General features: G+C 33.2%; 1 protein-coding gene across 1 annotated transcript in view; it reads right to left on the bottom strand.

The window, feature by feature from the left end:
* Nucleotides 1-8359: 8359 nt before the first annotated feature.
* The window catches only part of LOC145248355 (uncharacterized), a 38035-nt gene continuing 23283 nt past the window's right edge, over nt 8360-23111 (bottom strand). The window contains exons 5-8 of the mRNA XM_080110274.1: nt 18984-19419; nt 15408-15448; nt 12215-12332; nt 8360-10494 (exon numbers count right to left, since the gene is read on the bottom strand). Coding sequence (XP_079966400.1) covers nt 10421-10494; nt 12215-12332; nt 15408-15448; nt 18984-19419 — 669 coding nt within the window. The 3' untranslated portion in view covers nt 8360-10420. The remainder of the gene's footprint in view (nt 10495-12214; nt 12333-15407; nt 15449-18983; nt 19420-23111) is intronic.

Raw genomic sequence — 23111 nt, 5'->3', positions numbered from 1 at the left:
AAAATAAATATCTGGTTTTTGAAAGCCAGATAAAAGACTCTTTTCGTGGAAACTTACGAAAATATTTGCCAGAGCTGGTCCTAGGGGAGAAACCCATCGAAACACCATCTATCTGCCTGTGCATAATGTTATTAAAACTGAATTCGACCGACATGGTGGCGAATTCCATAAGTTCCAAAAAAATATTCTCAGGAATAGGGGGAGTTGGGAGCTGACTGCGATAAAGGGCATCGGCACATATATCAATAGTCTCTGAGAGTGGAACACAGGTAAACAGGCTTTCAATATCAAACGAACACATAAATTTGTCAGTCTGAGTATAATTCTGCATAAATTTAGCAAAAGAAAAAGAATCTTTAATGCAGAAAGAACTATACTCTTCCAAAACTGGTTCTAAAATATTAGTAAGCCATTTGGCTACTTTATGTTGGACGAAACTTATCATGGATAATATCGGTCTTAAAGGTACCCCACTCTTATGAGTTTTAGGTAAACCATAGAGACGGGGACGTAATGAACCAGTCGATCTGATTAAATCAGAAATGGAGGAAGAAAGAGCTCCACTCTTCACCCATTTAACCAGACGTGTTTGGAATCTAGATTCAATAGATACAGTAGAGTCGTGTGTCTCTACCGGACTTAGCTGTACAAATTTAGAGGTGTCATTGAGAATTGTCATTTTATTGATATAATCCTGGTGGTCAAGTATAACAACACCAGAGCCTTTGTCCGGTTTAGTGATAGTAAGAGATTTATTCTGGCGTAGTGTTTTGATAACACGGAAATGTTCATTTCGCCATTTGGATTCACTAAACGAGACCGGTGTACCTGCATATGAATGAGCAATATCATTCAATTTCGCCATAAGGTCACTAACCTTACTGTCGGAAACAGGGGAAAGTCTTGCTAATTGAGCAAAAAAGACTTTGAATTCAGAATAAATATATTCACGTTTGGGGTTAGAAGGGCGAATGCAGAAGTCTAACCCATGTGAAAGTATATTCAATTCGAGTTGGGACAACTGCGAGGAAGAGATATTAAGGACGTTTCTAGAAATATCCGAGCTAGTCGAGCAACCAAATTTTTTAAATATTAAATGTTGCAATTTATTCTGGTGTTTTGACTTCAACCTGGAAAGACTGCGTTCGTGTATTCTTGCAACATAACGAATAAATCGTATTTTATCAAACAAGAATAAACTGCCTACATAATTTCTCCAGAAATCAGAGTACTTCCTTCTCAAGTACGCCATCGGTATTTATACTTTTTCGGTTTCTTTGTTTTGATATTCGTCTGCGTCTGTTACTTTGCTAGGCTTAATCTGGTGACTGCCTGTCGACCCTGAACCATAATTTATGTAAAATCCAGAGAATCCGAGTTTAATTCTGCTAGAGTGCCAATATAAAACTTTATGCCAATATAAAACTTTATGAAACTAAAAATTGCCTTAAAGCTTAAATTAAAATTCTTTCATAACTCCTCATGTAACGCCGAGAAACAGGTTCTGTTATTATATCTATAAAAGTGAGAATATGTGTGCATAAGGACACTTCTTAACCTATATACTCAACGAATTTTTTATCTTTAAATTTGGTATACACGGCACCAGACATGTGAAAAACGTTTTAATAAATTTCATCCAGAAAAAAGGGGTCAAAATTGAAAAATTAGTACGTGGGAGGCCACCAAATATTTATATATGAGTTAGTTTGAAACCCCTATTTAAAAATAATGACAAGCTGGTGTAATGGCTATCGTACTCACTGTCTTTAGGTTTTGGTTTCAATCTCAGCTCAAGTGTTTTTTGTTTTGTTTTTTTACAGGAAGTGAACTGTTTAGAAAAAACATAATACTCACGTGCACATGTTTCTGTGTCTTTCCGTTTTTTTTGTTGTTTTTTTTATTTTTTTATTGTTTTTTTTTTAAATAAATAATAATTCTGCATTATTTAAAATATTTATGCGTATTTTATGACCGGGTAACGCCAGGCGGCCTGCTAGTATATATATAAACCAACTTTGGTTTTAATCTGGCATGGAACGAATTGATAATATTGGTTGTAATTTGCTGAATGAATCACGAAACGATTCCTACAAACGCTACTTCCTTACTGAAACGTTTATTGTCTTCCATTTCCAGCTGTTGGGGGTTGAACACCTTTTCGCCATATGACAAAAAGGATTTGAAACAAGTTTCTTTGAAGCAAAGTTTTAAACCAGGATGCTCTTCCTAATGCCAACAGTTTTATTCGTGATCAACACTAAGTCCCCACTCAGCCAAATTCGTCAACTTTTATGGTGGCTGACACTTGCCATGCTCACATTTTACAACAGGTATCTGTGTGCTTTTCATGCTTTTCATGGAGACACATCTGACCAGGACAGATCCCAGACATGCCCTCTGGTCCGAGACTGCTTATTGAGTATTCACAGCTAACCTCCATATCCGAAGGTCATTCCCCTATCACACTTCTGGGGGCCAGATGGATGGGAGATGGTCGCTCCATACCACAAAACTAATTGCTACTCTTTCTTTTTCTGCTTTGTTTTGATTTACTGTTCTTATCACTCCTAAAAGCAAGTAAGTTTTCACATGAACATGTTAACTGAAACTATCTTCAACCAATGAAAATCATTTCAAGCTCCAAAAGTAACACCAATATGTGAAACTTTTGTCAAGAAAATCAGTTTTTCTCTAGAATTCTCAAGCTTGGACAGGAATCCAAGAATGTACACTCAACCCTCCTCCTGCTCCGGTATCTTTGGCCAGAAAAGTGGTGGTGGTGAGAGGGGGTTGAAAAGGACTCAATGACTCACCTACCAGCCTCCTTTATCTTGTGCATACATTCATTTTTTTTTTTTAACACAGTGATCACCACTTATCAAGGCCCGGAAGCCACTCAGGGATAAGGGTTATTGCAAGTACATTACGTTAGAGTGGAGATTTGATGAAGTGTTTACTTAAGGGGGCGGTTCATTAGGAATTTGCTAACGTTGGACTTGAACACATCCAAGTTGTAGTCCGGTGGGAAGCAGGCAGACGGAACAGAGTTCCACAGGCGTGTAGTTCTAAGAAAGAAGCTTTGTTCGTGGAATCCACGTTTTGATTTAGGCACAGATAGAGTGGGGGAAATTTTTCACAGTGGATTCAGCTAGACAGGTGTTTTTCATGAAAGATTGGCGAGGGGGGACCAGAGATTGGAGTTCAGACGAGCACCTGCCATGGAAATAAGGATAAAACAAGGATAGGCTCGCAACATCTCTTGTGTGGTAGAGAGGTTGCAGGGTAGAGAAAAGGGCACCCCCCACTAAGCCACGAAGTCTATTTTGTACTCTGTCTACTAACAAGAATCATGAGAGCAGAAACAAATTGCTACTCATAGATATACATGCACTAACAAGAACAAGGTAAACCAACACACATGCACAATGCCACACTGTCAAATACTGACATATTACTTACATATGCATATTATTCACACCATGATCATGTTCACCTACATATTTCTAAGCCTTGTGACTACTAACTCAAATTTCTTTAGCAAACACAAATAAGCAGAAATGAACACTTACTAAAAATAACTTTTTATATCCTTAAATTTCTTGTTTAAGAACATCTTGTTATAATTTTTTTCAAATTTTTCATTTACAAAACTCTGCTTATGTTTTAGCACTTACTAACTGGTGACCCTTCTATTCTCTTAATGTTTTATTTATTTCTATTTTATTATGCATGCATGTTCTTTTATATGCAATTTGTTGGTGTGGTTATTGGCTATATCCAAGGATGATATCGTCATTCAAAATCACCTCTACCAAAGTCAAAGACCACGCCATAAAGGAGCAGTGCTGAAAGAATGTAAAAAATTACTCGTACATATAAATATTTACAAGTGATTAACATGGAAAAAAAATACAAATAAATACAGGGTGGAACGATAAAATTGTCACTCTAGAAAAGATAACATGATTCCATTTCCGTTTGATGAAAACCAATTTTTTTTTTGTTGCAGATCGTCTACTAGTTGATCAGTTGTGCACAAATCCCAAGAGTGATAGGAACCTTCTATCATGTCCGAAAGTGACACAATGTTCACGAAGTGAGATCAGAAATGCACCGTTGTACAACTCATGCTTTCTACTGATCCAAGTTATGACAACAGGACCATTGCCAGCACCCTCAAAATGCAAATCTGGACAGGTCAACGCTTGAGGGCATAGCTCAATGAAGTTTGTGGCCACACTTATGGTAGTAATTGTCTGTATTTTTGAGATGAGGTGTTTTCATTTATTGAGATTGTCGGACTGACTTCCTCATCTTGGTTGTTATAGTCACAACGTTTCGGCCGTTTTGCCCTCCTAGTGACATATGGCCGAGTGGTCCTAGACGTTGTATCAAAGTTTACAGTTACCCAAAAGTGCTGAGTTCAATCCTAAACGAAGGCAGTGAAAAGTAACATTCAAAACAGAGAATCAGCAAGTATGTCCCAGAGCCTAGCTGGAATCCGAACATAGTACCCCCGTAATAATAATAAACAGTTGGGTTCGAGACTCCTAACAAATGGTTCCCCAGTTCGATACAAAACACCTGATGAAGGCCGGAAGGCAAAACGGCCGAAACGTTGTGACTATAACAACCAAGATGAGGAAGTCACTCCAACAATCTCAACACAGTTATGGTCTTTGGTGCGGCTTCAAGTGAGGGCCACATCATGTCATCCCACATCTTCGAAGTCGACTTAAATATCAACACCAAATTGTACCTGGATATGCCCACAAATCCAAAGAGACCCCGGCTTAAGTGTAATGGCTTTGCACGCTTCTCTCACTGCCCCTCCTCCTCCTCCTCCCCGTTCACTAAAAGTTTTAAAATAAAGCTGTACTATTGTTTTCTTTAGGGCGACAAACTTATCATTTCACCCTGCATTTACAAGTGACCAACGTGAAAAAAAAAATATTTTATATCAATTCTTGATTTTTGTCAATTTTTAATTGTACAAAATTTTAATTATAAAATGAAAATTAAATACATTGAATAAAAATTTAAAAAATTCATATAAATTAAAAAAATTCATATAAATAAAAAAAAATTCATATAAATTAAAAAAATTCATAAAAATAAAAAAAAAATCATATAAATTAAAAAAAATTCATATAAATTAAAAAAAATTCATATAAATTAAAAAAATTCATATAAATTAAAAAAAAATTCATAAAAATAAAAAAAAATTCATATAAATTAAAAAAACATTCATATAAATTTAAAAAAAAATTCATAAAAATAAAAAAAAATTCATAAAAATAAAAAAAATTCATAAAAATAAAAAAAATTCATATAAATTAAAAAAATTCATATAAATTAAAAAAAATTCATATAAATTTAAAAAAAATTCATATAAAATAAAAAAAAATTCATAAAAATAAAAAAAAATTCATATAAATTAAAAAAATTCATATAAATTAAAAGAAATTCATATAAATTAAAAAAAAATTCATATAAATTAAAAAAAATTCATAAAAATAAAAAAAAAATTCATATAAATTAAAAAAAATTCATATAAATTAAAAAAAAATTCATATAAATTAAAAAAAATTAATATAAATTAAAAAAAATTCATAAAAATTTAAAAAAATTCATATAAATTAAAAAAATTCATATAAATTAAAAAAAATTCATATAAATTTTAAAAATTCATATAAATTAAAAAAAATTCATATAAATTAAAAAAAAATTCATAAAAATAAAAAAAAAATTCATAAAAATAAAAAAACATTCATATAAATTAAAAAAAATTCATATAAATTAAAAAAATTCATAAAAATAAAAAAAAATTCATATAAATTAAAAAAAATTCATATAAATTTTTAAAAAATTCATAAAAATAAAAAAAAAATTCATAAAAATAATAAAAAAATCATATAAATTAAAAAAAATTCATAAAAATCAAAAAAAAATTCATAAAAATAAAAAAAAAATTCATAAAAATAAAAAAAAAATCATATAAAATAAAAAAAAATTTACACAAATGGAAAACAAAGTATTTGAACATTTTATCTTGGATGATCAAATTTGCCAACATTTTAAATTTTAAAGATATTTTTTTTATTAAACTGAAAAATAGCATTTTTTTGTTTCCTTTATTAATCTTTTATCTTCAGCAAAAGAATCTAGTTATGGTCAAGATTGTCTGTTCTTTGTGATTTCCGGTTTCTGCTGTCCATTTTGTTGGACATCATGATCATGACCAAGCAGAATCGAAAGCCTTTGTTAACATGACGAAAAGGGAAGGGGCTTTCCCGTTATCCAAAAGATATCATTAATCAGAAGAGACCATATCATGCTTATCACCGTCATCCCATATGTAGAGCAAAAATCAGAAATAAAAAAGAGCAGACAATCTTGATTATAACCAACAATTTTTGTAGTTTTTTTTTTTTTTCAAGTTACTTCGTCCTAGCAAGACGGAAGTAACTTGAAATTTCTTTTTTAATAGACGGCGAGTGATTATTTCAAATTCTCAGTCCAATGAAAATATGTTGGAATATTTTTTAAATATTTTATTTCAGTCTTAAAGCTCAAAGCAGATTTCAAGAAATTTTTTGCTTTCTATGTAAATAAATTTGCATGATAACTTCTCATGTGTATGTGTTTTTCGCCTTTACGTGACTTACACTTTTTTTTTTAATTGCACATTCATTGAAATAAAAAAAAAATTTTTTTTTAAATAATAGTTTGGACGGACATACAAGCAGCATAACATTAATGCGGGAGTGCCTCAGGGATCAATCTTTGAACCACTATTATTCCTGATATTCATAAACAGCCTCCCTGATAATATTGTGTCCGAGATGGGTATATTTGCTGGTGATGCAATGCTTTATAACATGCACGAGGGAAGAACGGATGTACACAAATCCAGGACTATGGCTGAATCGTTAGAAAATGATCTCCAGACCACAGTACAATGGAGTCATAAATGGAAGATAACATGTAATGCAAGTGAGACTAAGCTGCTCTCTTTTAACAATTACAAGACGCCTCTCCAACCACCGATATCCATGAAAAATAACTCCCTTCCTGAGAATTCTTCCTTCAAACTCCTCGGCCTAATATTTATGGGCAATATAAACTGGGAAAAAAAATACATTGACATTGCTGCAAAGGAGGTGGATTTCCTTCTATCGAGTGAAAAAACTACTCACACCTGAGAGTATCCTGTATGTAATATTTGATATGCAGAAGTTTAAATGTAATGTAAACCAACATCTTGTTAATCTTCTCGAAACATGGTCTTAAATAATAGCCCCTTACGTTCAAGTGGCGATATGCCTTGTTTGAGGTGAACGTGAGTAAAAAAAAAAAAAAAAAAAAAAAAAAGTGTAAAATAAACCGAAGAAGAAATTGCGTGCCGGGGGAGACAAACGTTTGGCCTGTGATGATAAGAGATTTTTAACTACATGGCAGATGACATGAAACTAAGATACTTTAAAAAAGAGAGGCAGTGCGTTATTCTGGAAGAACCATGAAAAAATAAATTTCATTTCAATTGAAAAAGTCGTGTGGAATTTCTTTCCTTTTTTATTTTCCTTTGTGGCTGTTTCTAATACGTGTTGGGTCCAAATGTTGAAATACAACACTGTTGAAGACGAATAACGATTACTTTACATCAGGACTTCTATACGAGAACATAATCCCAAGTTATGCGATCGAGTTTCTACACACCTTGCATATATTTACATTTGTTGTGCGTGCTTTTTTTTTTTTACTTACTTCTCTATTTCATCATGACGAGATTGAAATGGTTTTCATTTTAAAGATAGTCATTTATTTTTTTATTTTTTATTTCATTAATGAGATTACCATTCTAATGTTTTTGGTTTTTAGGTGTTTCTGTAACATTGTCCGGGAACCAATGCACGTTGTAGGCCTCAGTTGCAAAAGAGATAAAAAGATAGAAAAAACTTCAACTTGCTTTTTCTTTGTAACGACATTTGTTTTGTTTTTTGTTTGTTTTTTTTTTCATTGTTACGGCCGTGACGTCACCCACCTGATCTCGAACATTCACTCCTCACACATGATCTCGAACATTATCTCGTTTTGTGCTCTATGCCTCTCTTGTGATCTCAAATGTTATTCACATCTCTCCTGTGATCGTCCTCTTTCTATTTTTTATAGTCTTTTTTTTTCTTTTTTTTTTTTACCGGTGACGTTATTTATTCGAAATTTTAATCGAAACAAAAATGAATGATCTTTAAAAAAGTGTTGCCAACAAAATGGCGAATTTTCTAATTATTTTCAAATCAATTTTAGAAAGTTTTCATTGCTTCAAACCACTTTTACTTAAAATCATCTTTTAGTAAAAAAAAAAAAAATAATGTTGATTAACTTTGATAGATCTCATAATTCCCTTTCGCCAATAAAACCACCAGGGAAACAATCTGTACAATCTTGACTATTTATTTGGTGGAAATACTTCATACTGATTGGTCAATTCTATCAAAATACTTTGTACTGATTGGTCAATTCTATCAAAATACTTCGTACTGATTGGTCAATTCTATCAAAATACTCCATTTCATTTGTTCACTTATATTAGAAAGAGTCTGGCGTGTGAGCCAGGGACCTTTTCACATCAACTTTGTAAGTGAGAGCCCAGAAGGAGACTTAACTTGCAAACCGTAAATTTTGTATATTCGCCTTTTTTTTTTTGTCTCAATTACGATTAATACTAAGTAAAATCGTTCAGCTTCTTCAATAAATATCGCTTTAATTCAACTGCATTTATCTTCAAGTAAAATTCCACTTTTATGCCAAAACTGAACTTTTTTTCAAAGATCGAAATCCGTATGCAAAAAAAAAATATTTGAAGGTTTTCACTTTTAAATTTAATCGTGTACTTTATAATGACAACCAACATAAAAAAAAAAATGTCCTTTTTAATTTTTTGCTATTAATACTATGTTCTCAGTCAGCTTGTCACGTTAAAGTTATTTTGAAATACCTGAATATATTCCTAAAATTTGGATTGTTTTCACGCAAGAGTTTTGAAGTAATTTTTTTATGCAATTTTATTTATTTGATTGGAATGATGAGTAGTATGTATTTATTTATTTATCGCGGTTACAACTTGATGAAGGCCAGAGGAATAGTCGGCCGAAACGTGAAACAAAAACTAAAAGATAAGGATAAGAGTCCGCAATAAATAAATGAAACAATTTTATTTGGTCACGCTTAAGTTTGAATTAGTATTTCAGAAAGCGCACAAATTGATTTTAACCTTATTTTATTTTAGATGCGTTCAAGAATTTTTATAAGTGCCTCTGTCCATTGGTAGATTATACTTAGGTCATACTAGCAATATTTACATAAAACAAATATATTAACGATATTGCTAAGGCTGCTGCAAAGAAGATGGCTTCCCTCTAACGTGCTAGAAAGTTATTCACACTAGAGAGTATCCTATATATCTTTACAAAGCGACAATTCACTCATGCATGGCATAATGTTGCCGCATCTGCACTGATATGTCTACCACTAGTCTTTCACTCTTAGACAAGATCCAAAAAATCTAATGTTCCACACTATCAACCAAGCTCCAACCTCTGTCTCATCAGCACAACGTTGGATTCCTGTGCTGGTTTTATAAGTACTTTATTGGAATGTACTCTGACAAACTTATAGCATTTGTGTCCCCTCGATGTACATAGTTCCGACTAACCCGACAAGCAGCAATATCCCATTCCTTCACTGTCGAGATCCCTAGATGCTGAGAAGTCTTCTACTTTAATAGTTTCTTCCCTCAAACTTCTAGACTTTGGAATTCCTTCCCTGTTTCTTACTTCATTGACTGTACTGATATACAAAAGTTTAAATTTAAAGTGGACAGATATCTCGCTATTCAACTCCCTACCTTTGTTAGGCATGATCTCAAATAGTGCCCTCTTACATTCAAGTGATAATATGCCTGGTTGGGGTGAAAAAGAGGGAGGAAAAAAAAGTTTATAAACAAATGTTAAAAACGGAATTTTTCGCATAAGGTTAGAATAAGATAAAAGTAGAAAATTCCATTGGAAGTTATCGCTATGTCTCCCGATATTACATTATTTCAATAAGGAATAAGCTAGGAAAATCTTTCTCTTTTTTTTTTTTACCAAGCAAAAGAGAATTGGGTTTGGGATAGCTTCTCCCTTCCACCCAAAGTTGTTTTCGACTCTAGGGACTTGAGATTATTTAAAAAATGTAATTTTCTTTCGTTTGTCAAGCTTAAGTTTTCACTATCTCTTTAAGCAGTTTGTCATAATTAAGTTTGTAATATCATTTTCGTTGGTCTGCCAAGCTTAAGTTTGAAATAGCATTTTCAATGTTTTGGTTGCAGTTTGCTCATGTAAAATCACGAAAGGGAATATGAAATCTATCGAAATTAATGTTTCATACAATTCCAGGGAACGAGGCCGCTTTTACCATCCAGAGATCCGTGAAACCAACCATTTTCAGCTGAAACATTAAAACAAAATGTTTTTATTAGTTTTTAAATAAAATAATAAATACTAAGAAGAAATATTTCTCAAATAAAAATTTATTCGAATAAAAAAATTTATTCAAATAAAAAATTTATTCAAATAAAAAAATTATTCAAATAAAAAAAAATTATTCAAATAAGAAATTATTCAAATAAAAATTAATCAAATAAAAATTACAAATAATTTTTAAATTAAAATTGCGTCTTAAAAGAATTTCCTCATTAAAAACTTCAAATAATAATAAATTAAAAGGCACAGATACCATTAATTAATTATACACATAAACACATTTAAATTTAATTCGATTACATTTTCTACAAAAAATGCAAAACTGAAAATAAAATCATAACAAGCGAAAGGAAATAAAGCACAATTTTTTTTTTTTTTTAAATTTGAAAAAACTTCCGACTTTTAAAAGTTTTTTTTCTTGCAATCGTTATTTTTTGTAACATTCTTACAATCAAATCGTTTGGATTTTTGAGAAAATGTTTAATTTTTAGCCTTGCAGCAAACATGTCTTCATAGCTCAGACATTAACGGCAGAGACAAAAAGAAATCATAAGTTAAACGTTTTGGTTTTGATTCTCGGTGGTGGCGCATGAGTCGTTCTTTTTTTTTTAACTTTTTAAATCATTACTATATACTGAGTCCAATATAATATAATATTAAATACAAAATCTGCATTAATTAAAATATCATATTTTAAGCGTATCTTACGACCGGGCAATGCCGGGCCCCCTGCTAGTATATATATATATATATATATATATATATATTTCATTGAATTCTAAGATGGCGATCAAATAGATGGGTCAACCAGATAAGGGTTAATACTAGTGTTGAATATTGACCGGGTTGACACTAGAAAATAATTAGATGCATGTGCACACACACAATGCCAGATACCTGACGATTGCTGAGCGATGATGTCAACCTACATTCCGATCGAAAGTTGACCCCTGAAAAATTACCTAAAACAGAAAGTATGGGACGTCCTACATTCAAACCTGGATTGGAATTGTATAAGATGCAAAACAAAAGAACAATCAACATTCAAAATTGAAACAATATCAATAAGAGCACAATATGGAGATCAGACACAGAGTTGAGAGTTGTCAAGCAGTGAGTAACATTACTGAGTCGCCCCACACAGACACCACACCGCCCACACACCTACCACCGACCAAAACTCATACCATTCACTCTCTCTCTTATATCTGCCTCAAGTCGACGAGTGTAAATAAATTGTATTGTTTTGATTTAAATGATTCGTTGTGAATTTATAATAAAAAACACAAAAAAAAAAAAAACAAGTTTATATAATTTTGCACACGTTTCATAAAAGTGCGACCAGGAATTCTATAGACGTTGAAACTGTTATATACACATATATACAACTGTTATATACACATATATACAACTGTTATATACACCAGTTATATAAATCCAACTATATAACAATAGTATGCTGCTCCTGACAGCTGAAAGACTGGCCCAAAACCGTGACAAATGGAAGAATTTAGTTCTCAAGCATGTGACGAAGCTCTCCGGAATAGGCACATAAGCATAAAAAAATAGCAAACACTACGTACCAAGTGAATTATCACGTTTCGTATATCATTGTACGACTTCAAAACCTTCAACCGTAAAAAAAAAAAAAAACTAACGAAATTTAATGTCTGGCATTTGTTTACCTCTATTTTGGATCTTTATCCGATCTCCTTTGTCAAAAGATAAAATGTCGGGGTTGCTTGTGAAGAGGCTGAACATAGCTGTCACGTGACATTCTCCGCACGAAAATTCAGGGTCAGGCTAGAAAATAAAAATTGTTTGTTTTTTTTTCATAATTATTTTTAACAAAAAGAAATAAAAAATTTTCATTCATTGATTCAAAGGAAGAGAAAAAGGAAAAAAAAAAAAAAACCCGGCTGGTTGTCATATCAGCCGAGGTTTGTCTTGGCGCCATTCTGGTAACCTAGTGATTGACTTGAATTACCAGATCCTTATGCATCTGTCTAAGTATTACTATTAGCTCTGTCTTCTTGAGTGCGAGCTGGTTTATTGCCAATTGCCTGAGGTGCCCTTACTAGGAAATGTGTTCTTGGCTTTTTGTACATTACCAGAGTATCTTTATGGCGTAGTTTCAAACTTTCGGTGATGAAAATAAAGACAGCAGCCATGAAAGAATGTGAGAAAAATCTGTTTAGGCATTAAAATAGTTTTATAAAGTTGATTTTTGTTATATCTAAATAAGGAATCATTTCTACTTAAAATCAAGTTAGTATTATGATGTAAAATTGAGAAAATCACACTTGAAAATTATGTGAATAAGCAAAATCACACGTCATCAGGTCAAATTCAGTCACCATCTTGTTTTGATTTCACTTATTCGCATAATGTTGGGTTTAATGTGTTTTTTTTGGCACCAGAATCGTTGCCGTTCCTTTTCACAAAAATGTACTTCTCACAATACGGAACAGTTCAGTCATACGAGGTGTCTTCAATAAGTTTCCAGATTTCTTTTTTTTGTACATGCGCCTTCCAGAAGTTGTTGGAGCTGTACAACAAGTGCATTGCAGCCGGAGGAGATGACTTCAAAGGAGACTAGCGTTTCATGTGTGTCACCAATCAATAAAAGTGGCCATACAAAAAAGTCTGGAAACTTATTGAAAGCCCTCGTATATGATTTCAACTGTCAGTGTAACATTATGTGGGTCGTACTTTCTAGAGTTTGAAATTTTCTTGCAAAATTCATGAACAGAGAAAAAGAAATATTAACGAAGACACATAAGTGTTTGCAAATCCAATTCGGGCACTCACAGATTCATGAGTCATCCATTGGTCAGCAGTTATGTGAAACTTAGTAAGGAGACCCGGAGTTGCCCAAGATTGAATGAGGATTAACGAATGTTTCACTCTCCCATATTTTATTGTCATCAGAATTCGTAAATTTTTTTCAATCAAATCGATTAATTGCCTGCTCCAGTTGGAGACAGTTGATTTTTAAAAAATATTTTTATGTAATGGTTTGAATTAACGTTTAAAATGCAAAAGTCAAGCATCATGGCCCAATTGTGTTCTAAACAGAAATATTCACTTCAAACGTGCCCCTGTCATATCAAAGAACGTATTGTTGATTTTATATGCTGGGCCTTTCTGCTTGTGCAGTAATAAAATTTCTCAAATGTACTTGTGATATTAAGCTGACTAGGGCGTTGACTTTGGTTAAAATCGCCTGTTCCTTTTTTTTATCGGATTTTTTCGATTATCTTTTGTCAATTATCACTTATCGATACTTATTGAAAACATTCCGATACAAAACCTATCTAAAAACACTGCCAGGTGCATAAAGTACATTTGTGTGAAATTTTATAAAAAATGACTCAGCCGTTTTCGAGTCCATAGGAAACAAAATCACACAAAGTTCCTTTTATATACTAGTAGAGATAAGGTGTGTAACGACTCATGTTCCAATGGCTGCTTCCACATTTTGCATAAGGTACTTCTTAGCCCCATCTTAGTGCCTTGTGGGCTGTAATCATAACCATGCAACAACACTCTCTCTCTCTCTCTCTCTCTCTCTCTCTCTCTCTCTCTCTCTCTCTCTCTGTAGGAAAAAGAGCGTTTACATAAAGCAGATTTATTCAGAGAGTTGTAAAATTTTGCCCTTTCATTTAGTTAACTTTCTACTTTGTTATGCTCCGTTTTACAAAAATGTCTTTCCCTTTGGTCGTAGAAGTTGTTGCAATTTCTTGAAGTGAAAGCTATGTTTAATTTCAGAAAAGTTTCCGATCGATAGCTATTCTGTACAAGATGAAAATTTTTTAGTGGGTAGCTGTTCTGTACAGGTCCTGAACTTTATAATTTTGCAGGTAAAGAGCAAAAGATCTTGTGTTAACACGAAAAGATGATGTGCTGGAATGATAAAGAGGCAATATTTTTATGGAACAATGCTGGTTTCTGATTGGTTCCTAGCAGAACGTGGTTCCATTCGATTCGTCAGTTCTTATCACCAGTGCCTATAAATAGAACTTTCCAATTTTCAGTGATCATCAAAGTGTAATATGTGTTCTGGCAGATGCTGCACTTTTAGACCATTGCCCTTGTGGCAATTGGTTAGTGGTCCATGTAGAGACAATCCTATATACCATTCCCCCTTCCCCTCCCCCTCTCCACATAAAAACTGATCTTGTGCCATATTCTGCTTACGTGGAGAAGCAAATAAATACCTACCCTCCTCACCATATCAAAAATATTGCAACACAAATTTTTAAGACATTGCCAAGGCTGCTGCAAAAAGGTGGGCTCCTTTTACCATGCTAGAAAATCACTCACACAAGAGAGTATCCTATATTTTTATAAAAACTACCATGCACGCTTGGATGGAGTATATTTGCCACATTTAAGCTAGAGCATCTGCTACTAGTCTTTCACTCTAAGACAAATTCCCAGAAAGAATCTCCAATCTAAAAGGTGCTGCACTGTCAGCCAAATTCCAACCTCTGTCCCACCTCTGCAATGTCACATCTGTGTCTGTTTTGCACACACTTTAATGAAATATGTTCTGATGAACTCACAGCACTTGTGTCCCCTCAATGTATCTACTCCCAACTAACTTGCAGCATTCATCGTTGTAAATTCCAATGTAGGAAAAAAGTATCCTCGATTTTTTATTCATTATTAGTTGTATATACCCGGCATTGCACGGTTGAAACATATTGCTAGACTGAAGGCTAAGTCACATATTATTTAAGATACACCGAATATCTGAACTTGTGAAGAAAAGTGACCACATGTTGGTTTTAGGGAAGCATAAAATGCATCCATCTTTATCTATGAAAATTAAACGTAAAGTGACTCTCATAGTTTAAAGGGGAAAATACTTACAAATGATTTATTCTTTGTCTTTTGATATACTTGTTCAAATTCTGGAAAAGAAAAAAAATTAAATAACATTTTGGATGAAAAGATTTTTAAATGCGTCCAGATATTTCTATAAAAGGTTCTGTCAGTTGGTCCATTTGTCGACCTGTCAGACTTTGATAAACGCACAGATTAAAATGGGCGCATTTTACTATAGATGCGTCTAAGCATTTAAAATACGCGGCTATATTTGTTACGCTTGATGTAGTTACCATAATGAAATTCTTTATAGTTTCATAACATTTTCTATCAATATGTTGTAACAGCCACAAAAGTCCAAATACAGATCCTACTTTACGATGTAAAAATATGTAAAGATTTTTTCGTATTTAAACGAAAACTAATAGCTTTGCAGTTCTGAATTTTTTAAATGAGACCTGATTGTGTGTATTACTTGTTTTGATCGGACTTTTGTTCCCATCTTAAGTGTTATTTGAGCAATGTTTCACTCAGTGTAACCTCGAACCTTCGTCCGGCATGCTGATCGCCATTTTGGAAAATATATATGTATAATTTCATACAACCCCCTCTTAAAATTTCAACGGTAAAAGGGGATCCCGTAAAACTTTATTAAAGTTACTTCCCCTTGTCAACCAAATTTTTTCAGACATACGAAACCACAGAAAAAAAAACCCAACTCCAAGAATACGAAATTATCTTGGGAGGCAATAACTTTTCTCTTCTTTTCCAAGATGGCGACCAGCATGCCTGACGAAGGTCGGAGGCTACACCAACAAAAACATTTTACAAATAACACTCAAGATGAGAACAATAGTTCGATCAAAAAAGTAATATTAGCTTTGCTTAGCTCTCTTTCTCTCTCTCTCTCTCTATATATATATATATATATGGTTCTCTTCCCAACACTGGCTAGCTGGTAATCAGTAAAAGAAAAGTCTTCCCATTTAAGGTTATTTGGAGAAAAAATATTTACAGTAAAATAAAATTATTAAAAGCCATTTTTGTTATTCTTGTTAATGCAACAACGGTGATAATTGTGACAAGAAGAAATCTAATAACGTTAACGATCGAACACTACAATAATTAAATTTTACTTTAAAAATTCTATTAGTTTTTTTAATTGGTACAATCACATATTTACAAAAACACATGACTTCATGGTTTGTAAGTGCTCTACACTAAGCAGTGTAACCTATACTGAATATCTATAAACTGATTATTTCCATTGAAATATAATTATTTAAAGAAACTGTTTTTATAAATATAAGAAATTAAAATGAATTAAATATGTCTATTTACAGAAATAGTTCAAACTGAAATAATTTTTTACTAAAATTAAAATAAATATGTTTATTTAAATAAACTTTTATAAATAAATTGAAATAAATTAAATATGTTTATTGAAGGAAAATCTTTTAAAGATATAAATTAAAATACATTAAAATAAATATTATTTGAAATAAGTTTTCTTATAAATATAATAAATCGAAATAAATTAAATTTGTTTTTTATTTAAAGAAGCTTTTTTATGAATATAATAAATTAGATATGTTAAAAGTATATTTATTTACAGAAATAATGAATACTAAGAGTATTTTTTAACATAATAAAATAAATTGAATAAATGGAAAAAAAAATGAATAAATGTTTAAAAAATATGAAATTTTCTCAAATAATAAATTAAATGAAATAGACGTAATGAAAAAGAAAATGTGCATTTGTCCAAAAATAATTAAACACGAATCTCGTAGATGTGATTGCAGAAAAACATATTTTTGTCTTTGCCTTTAGTGCCAGTCAGTTTCAAAGCGGGAAATCGTTTGTCTGGTTAAATATGCACATGTACCAAAAAAACTAAAAAAAAACTATTAAAAAAAAAACTAAAAAAAAACAAAAAAACTAAAAAAAAAAACAAAAAAGCAAAAAAAAAAACTAAAAAAACTAAAAAAAAAAAACTAAAAAAACAAAAAAAAAAACAAAAAAAACAAAAAAAAAACTAAAAAAAAACAAAAAAAAAACAAAAAAAACTAAAAAAAAAAACTAAAAAAAACTTTCATGTATAAAAAAAAAAGTATAGATTAAAAAAAAAAAAAAAAAAAAAAAAACGTACAGCAAACATTCCTGGGCAACACCGACACAATTAAAACTGACTAAAAACAAGTGATTTTTTAATTTTCATTTTCAACTTTTGACAAAGCATGTGGTTTGCATAAATGCTCTGTTGCTGACTATAGTCGAGGGCGACCCAAAGGTTCCCTTTTCATTAGCTGCTGTACCAAAGTGTAGGGAGGACATCAATCCATCCTCAGAATTACTCCACTTGCCCTGATGTTGAATAATGAAACCAGGCAATACTGGGTTTTGTGAAGCCGGGCAATACCAGGTTTTCGGGAAATACAAAGAATGGCTTTTGAGGTAAATGCGTTCTATTTTTTAACCGTAGAATGACAGGAGTCAAACAAAACAAAGAAAATTCTAATTTGTGCAATGATGATAAAGACGCTTTATTTTGAGTGAAAAACAGAATGAAGAGAACGCCGGTTGATGAACAGAGTTATTGTCTGCATTCTTTTGTCATCGCTACAACCCACCATCCGGTCTCTCTCTCTCTCTCTCTCTCTCTCTCTCTCTCTCTCTCTCTCTCTCTCTCTCTCTCTCTCTCTCCATAACCACAAGCTCGAATTGTCAAAATAAAGTGCAATTGTTTTTATATCAACTAAAGAAATCTTTCGTTTTTGTTATTGAAACAAATATACATTTTCGTACACATTGGAAAAGCAAAGCCGAAGATTTTATACATAAATTTCAAGACAGACTTTCTCGTTAAATAACATTTGATCCTTCTCTTATAAGTGTTTAGTGTATGGGGGAATTAAGCACCATTTTTTTTTTTTTCAAATCTTTGGTATGACTTGACCGAGGATCAAACCACCAGTCTGCCGGCCAAACACTCTTAACATTATGTTATGTATGTAACATTGTCCGAAGATCAACATGCGCGTACAGTTTTAGTCGCAAAGGAGACCAAGACAAAGAATAAGAAATAATTCTAACTTGCTTTTTGTAGCAACGACATTTATTTCCTCATTGGTACAGCTGTAACATCACCCACATGATCTAGAATGTTCTCCACGTCTCATGAAATCTCGAACGTCATCCACATCTCTCACGTGATCGTTCTCTTCCTCTTTTTTATAATCCTTTTTTCTCCCCCATTGATGACGTCATTCCACATCTATTTACATGCGTGCATCCGTACTATGTTATATATAAGCTGATCTAAAAGAATATAGATCTAGAATGTTCTCCACGTCTCATGAAATCTAGAATGTTCTCCCTGTCTTTCCTAAAATCTCGAACGTCATCCACGTCTCTCATGTGATCGTTCTCTTCCCCCTTTTTTATAATCCTTTTTCCCCATTTACATACGTGCATCCGTACTATATTATATATAAGCTGATCTAAACAAAAAAAATTTTCAAATAAAAAGCAAAAAAAAAAAACATGCAAAACAAAAAAGTACAACAAAGTCTCCCAGGCAGCACCGGCACAAATGACTGAAAACAAGTAAACACCTACCATTTTTGGACTCTTCCTTTGCTTCGAAATATTTAAAGGCGTTTTTGGTTTTGATGTCCCGCTGTGGTGGAAGTGGAGGAGGCGGTGGTTTTCCACAAGTAATGGTGATGGTTGTGCTGTTGTTGTTGTTGCTGTTCAGGTTGTTATTTATTTTCTTGCGTATATTGGGACTACGTTTACTTCTCAAAGCCGGGATGGGAACGTCTGGAATGGGACGTGATGGGGGCGGGGGAACCTTTAAATTAACTGAGGAGGAGCTGTTGGATGAGGAGGATGAGGAAGAGGAAGACGTTGAGGAAGAAGATAAAATGGCTGATCGATTGGGTGGGGAAGGCCATTGCCATTCTTCAGAGTCTTGAAGGAATTGGTGGATGAGGTTTTGTTGTGGCAAAGAAACGTATAATGATTTTTTTTCTGTGTCTGTATTGAGAATCACCTGCAAAAAAATATTTTATTTTTAAAAAGCAAATAAATCCATGTATTACATTTTTGGTGTGTGGAAGTTGTACCTTTTAGTAAAAAGTAATTAATATTTTAGTGGTGTAAGTATTTCCAATTGTTTGAATGCAATGAAACTTGAAAATTATAACAGTTTAGAAACCAATCAAAATGAAGATTTTTAATAAAAACATTTATTTATTTAAATTTTAATTTTCAACCCATAAAATAGTTTAAATCAGAAAAATACAGGGTTTTTTTTTTTTAATATTTTTGTCACTTTTTTTTTTTAACAGGTAGTCACCATTTATCAAGGCCCGGAAGCCACTCAGGGATAAGGGTTATTGCGTGTACAGTAATCAATGGGATAGTATCCTAGTAATCGTTAGTATTGGAGATTTGATAAAGTGTCTTACTTAAGGAGGCAGTTCATCACGAATTTGTTTATATTGGACTTGAAGACATCCAAGTTGTAGTCAGGTGGGAAACAGGCAAACGGAAGAGAGTTCCACAGGCGTGCACTTCTAAGAAAGAAGCTTTGTTCATGGAATCTACGTTTTGGTTTTGGCACAGATAAAGAGTGGGGAAAATTTTTGATAGTAGTTTCAGCTAGACAGGTGTTTATCGTGAAAGATTGGCGAGGGGGAACAAGAGATTGAAGCTCAGACGAGCACTTGCCATGAAAATAATGATAAAACAAAGACAAGCTTGCAATGTCTTTTCTGTGGGAGAGAGGTTGCAGGGAATGGAAAAGGGCATCCCCCACTAAGCCATGAAGTCTATTTTGTACTCTGTCAAGGCAGGATGGGCTATTTTAACAGCTCCTGCTCAGATGTGGCAGCAGTATTCCATCCTTGGACGTACTTGGCTTTTATATAGATAGAGAATTGCATCAGTAGTGAGATATCTTCTGGAGCGGTAGAAGGATCCTACCATTTTTCCAGCGACCTTGGCAACTGACTTGATGTACGTGTTCAATTTCAGGTCAGGAGTAAAGGTCAAGCCCAGAATCTTATCAAAACATGGAGCCTCCACAAGACGAGAGTCATCCATTTCAATTGATGCCAGATGGGGATCAGAGCGTTGATGATGTAAAGATAGGAGCTTGGTTTTAGATGCATTAAAAGTAATCAGCCACCTCTTCCCCCACTGTACCGTGCGCTCAAGATCAGAGGAAAGATAATCAGAGAGAACTTTGTCATTTACGGCTTTTGATGTGCTGCCATAGATGGTCGTGTCATCAGCATAGATGTCAATGAATGATTCAAGTATGTGTTTTGGGAGATCATTGATGTAGATCAGGAAGAGAGTTGGGCCCAGGATGGACCCCTGAGGGACTCCAGCATTAATACTGTGGGCCTCTGATTTCTGCTCATCAACCATAACTCTTATGAGCCTATCAGAGAGAAATGATTTAATGATAGAGAAAACATTTCCAGTGATACCGTAGCTGGAAATCTTGTGAAGTAGGCCCTTATGCCATACCTTATCGAAGGCCTTCGATATGTCAAGAGCAATTGTCCTAGAAAGGAAGCCTTTGTCAAGAGATCTGCTAATCCTATGAGATATAACCGTTAGCACATCTGCTGTAGATCTGGCAGAATGGAAACCATATTGCATGTCACTAAGAACATTGTTTCTGCTGAGGTGGTTGACTAAGATTTTTGTAATTGAAAATTGAAATTTTTATTTGTATTATTTGGATTCATCAGCCTACTGTTCTCATCTTGAGTGTGATTTTCACAACGTTTCGGTCGATATAACCTCCAACCTTCTTCAGGTGTAATCTGGTCGAACTCGTGAATGTTTCTGTTGAACTCTGGAATTTTGATGGAATTCTGAGCGGAACCCTTTATTTAATCCTGAGTCCAACAGAAACATTCCTGAGTTTGACAAAATACACTTGAAGAAGGTCGGAGGTTACATCGACCGAAACGTGAAAATCATGCTCAAGATGAGAACAGTAGTCCAAAGAATCCAAATAATACAAATAACCAATCCTTATCTAAAAAATTCAGAAATCAAATTTTTGTGTGGTTGTTGCTCTTATTTTTTCAGTTTTCTTATTAGATTGTTCAAGCTGGGGATGGGGCTTCCTACTGGATGTCAAACATTCATCAGTCATCTTATGTATTCCAACTGAGAGATCTTTTTAAGATTCTCACCATCCCTTTAAAAGCAATTGTTTGACTCTTTTGCACTTGATTCACCGGGTATATTTGCCAGGTAATTTTGGAAATTCTTTTATCATGAGTGCAGTTGCTTCTATAATTACTGGAATTATAGAGATCTTCCTAAGATTCCAATTTCTTTTCATGTCATACCTTGTTATCTCATTATCTTTTCCATGTCAGCTCTGTTTAACTCAGCATCATTGGGGACACTAACTTCTACTATGGTTGCTTCTTTTTCCTTATCACTAGGGCTGTGACAACAGCATATTTTTTTTATTGTTTGACTCTTGAGTATATATCCGTGAATATCTTAAATGTTTTTACATAGACGGATGTGGTTCTAACCGTGTCAGATATATACCCGAGAGTCAAAAGAATGAAAAGAATAATCTGTTGTCACAACCCACCTATCATATATCACATCTAATCAGGTTTCAAGGTACGTAGCTGTAGGAATTGCATAGTCATAGTGGTTGGTGTATAACTTATTTCCAACTGTTCTTTCTGGTAAACATGTTCCCAGGACTTGCTACTACACTCAATATTCAATTTTTTACAGATCGTTCAGTGGAGATCTTTACACTCCATTGTGTCGCATCGTATTGTAGCTGTCCCCCAGCAGAACTTTATAGCTGGATGTCAGGTGGCCCACATTTCCTACTTTTGTGTGGCACAGCTTTTGTCATTGCTGAGACCACTTCATCTTTTTAAAAGCATTTGTCATCAATCCTTCATGTTGAGCAGCCATTATAATCCTCTCCTAATCATAGTGGAGCGATCCTCTTTTTAGCCAGTCTATAGAGTCTCCTTTATCTAACTAGTCCTTGGTGAACACAGAAATGCTGTTGGTCGGTCCATTCTTCTAGTTTTTTGTAATAAAAGTTCTTGGTGTATTTTTAGCGACTCTTTTGGGCTATCAATCAAAATAGACATTTTTTTTTTAATACAAAAACAACAGTCGTTGGAATCAGGCATAAAAAGTTCAATCTTCGATAAGAATAGAAGACCACAGCTAAGTGACAATATGCCATGTAAAAAAAAACAAAACAAAAAACAATTCAACACAATTTCATGCTTTAAGCTTTATACATGACCTTCATTTTTTTTTTTATTAAAAAAAATGTTTGTACGGGTCAGCAGAGTACAATTTTTTTTAAACATCTTGTTCTTTTGTTGGTATTCATTTCTCCTATTCTTTTGAGAATCAGATAATTACAAAAGTGACCACGTGAAGGTTGCCAACACCCATAAGTGAAAATGTTATCTGTATTTTCCTGACGAAGACTCTTGTATGAATCGAAAATTAGAATTGAAATAAATTATGTTTAAAAGAAATCTGCATTTCACTGATCTGTAAATTGTTATAATTTTCAAATTAATGTTTTCTTATTCAAAAACTCGGAATAAATTTTTTTTCTATGCATTGTGCACTTCGTCCTAGCATAGCACCCTTACTCTATGTCAGGCAATATCTTAGATGGAAAGCCATTCTTGTAATCGAAGACAAGTTGAAATA

The sequence above is a fragment of the Euprymna scolopes genome, chromosome 26 (assembly GCF_053919585.1).
Source record: "Euprymna scolopes isolate OS-2025 chromosome 26, ASM5391958v1, whole genome shotgun sequence".
Lineage (NCBI taxonomy): Eukaryota > Metazoa > Mollusca > Cephalopoda > Sepiida > Sepiolidae > Euprymna > Euprymna scolopes.
This window is presented reverse-complemented; position numbering and strand designations above follow the sequence as displayed.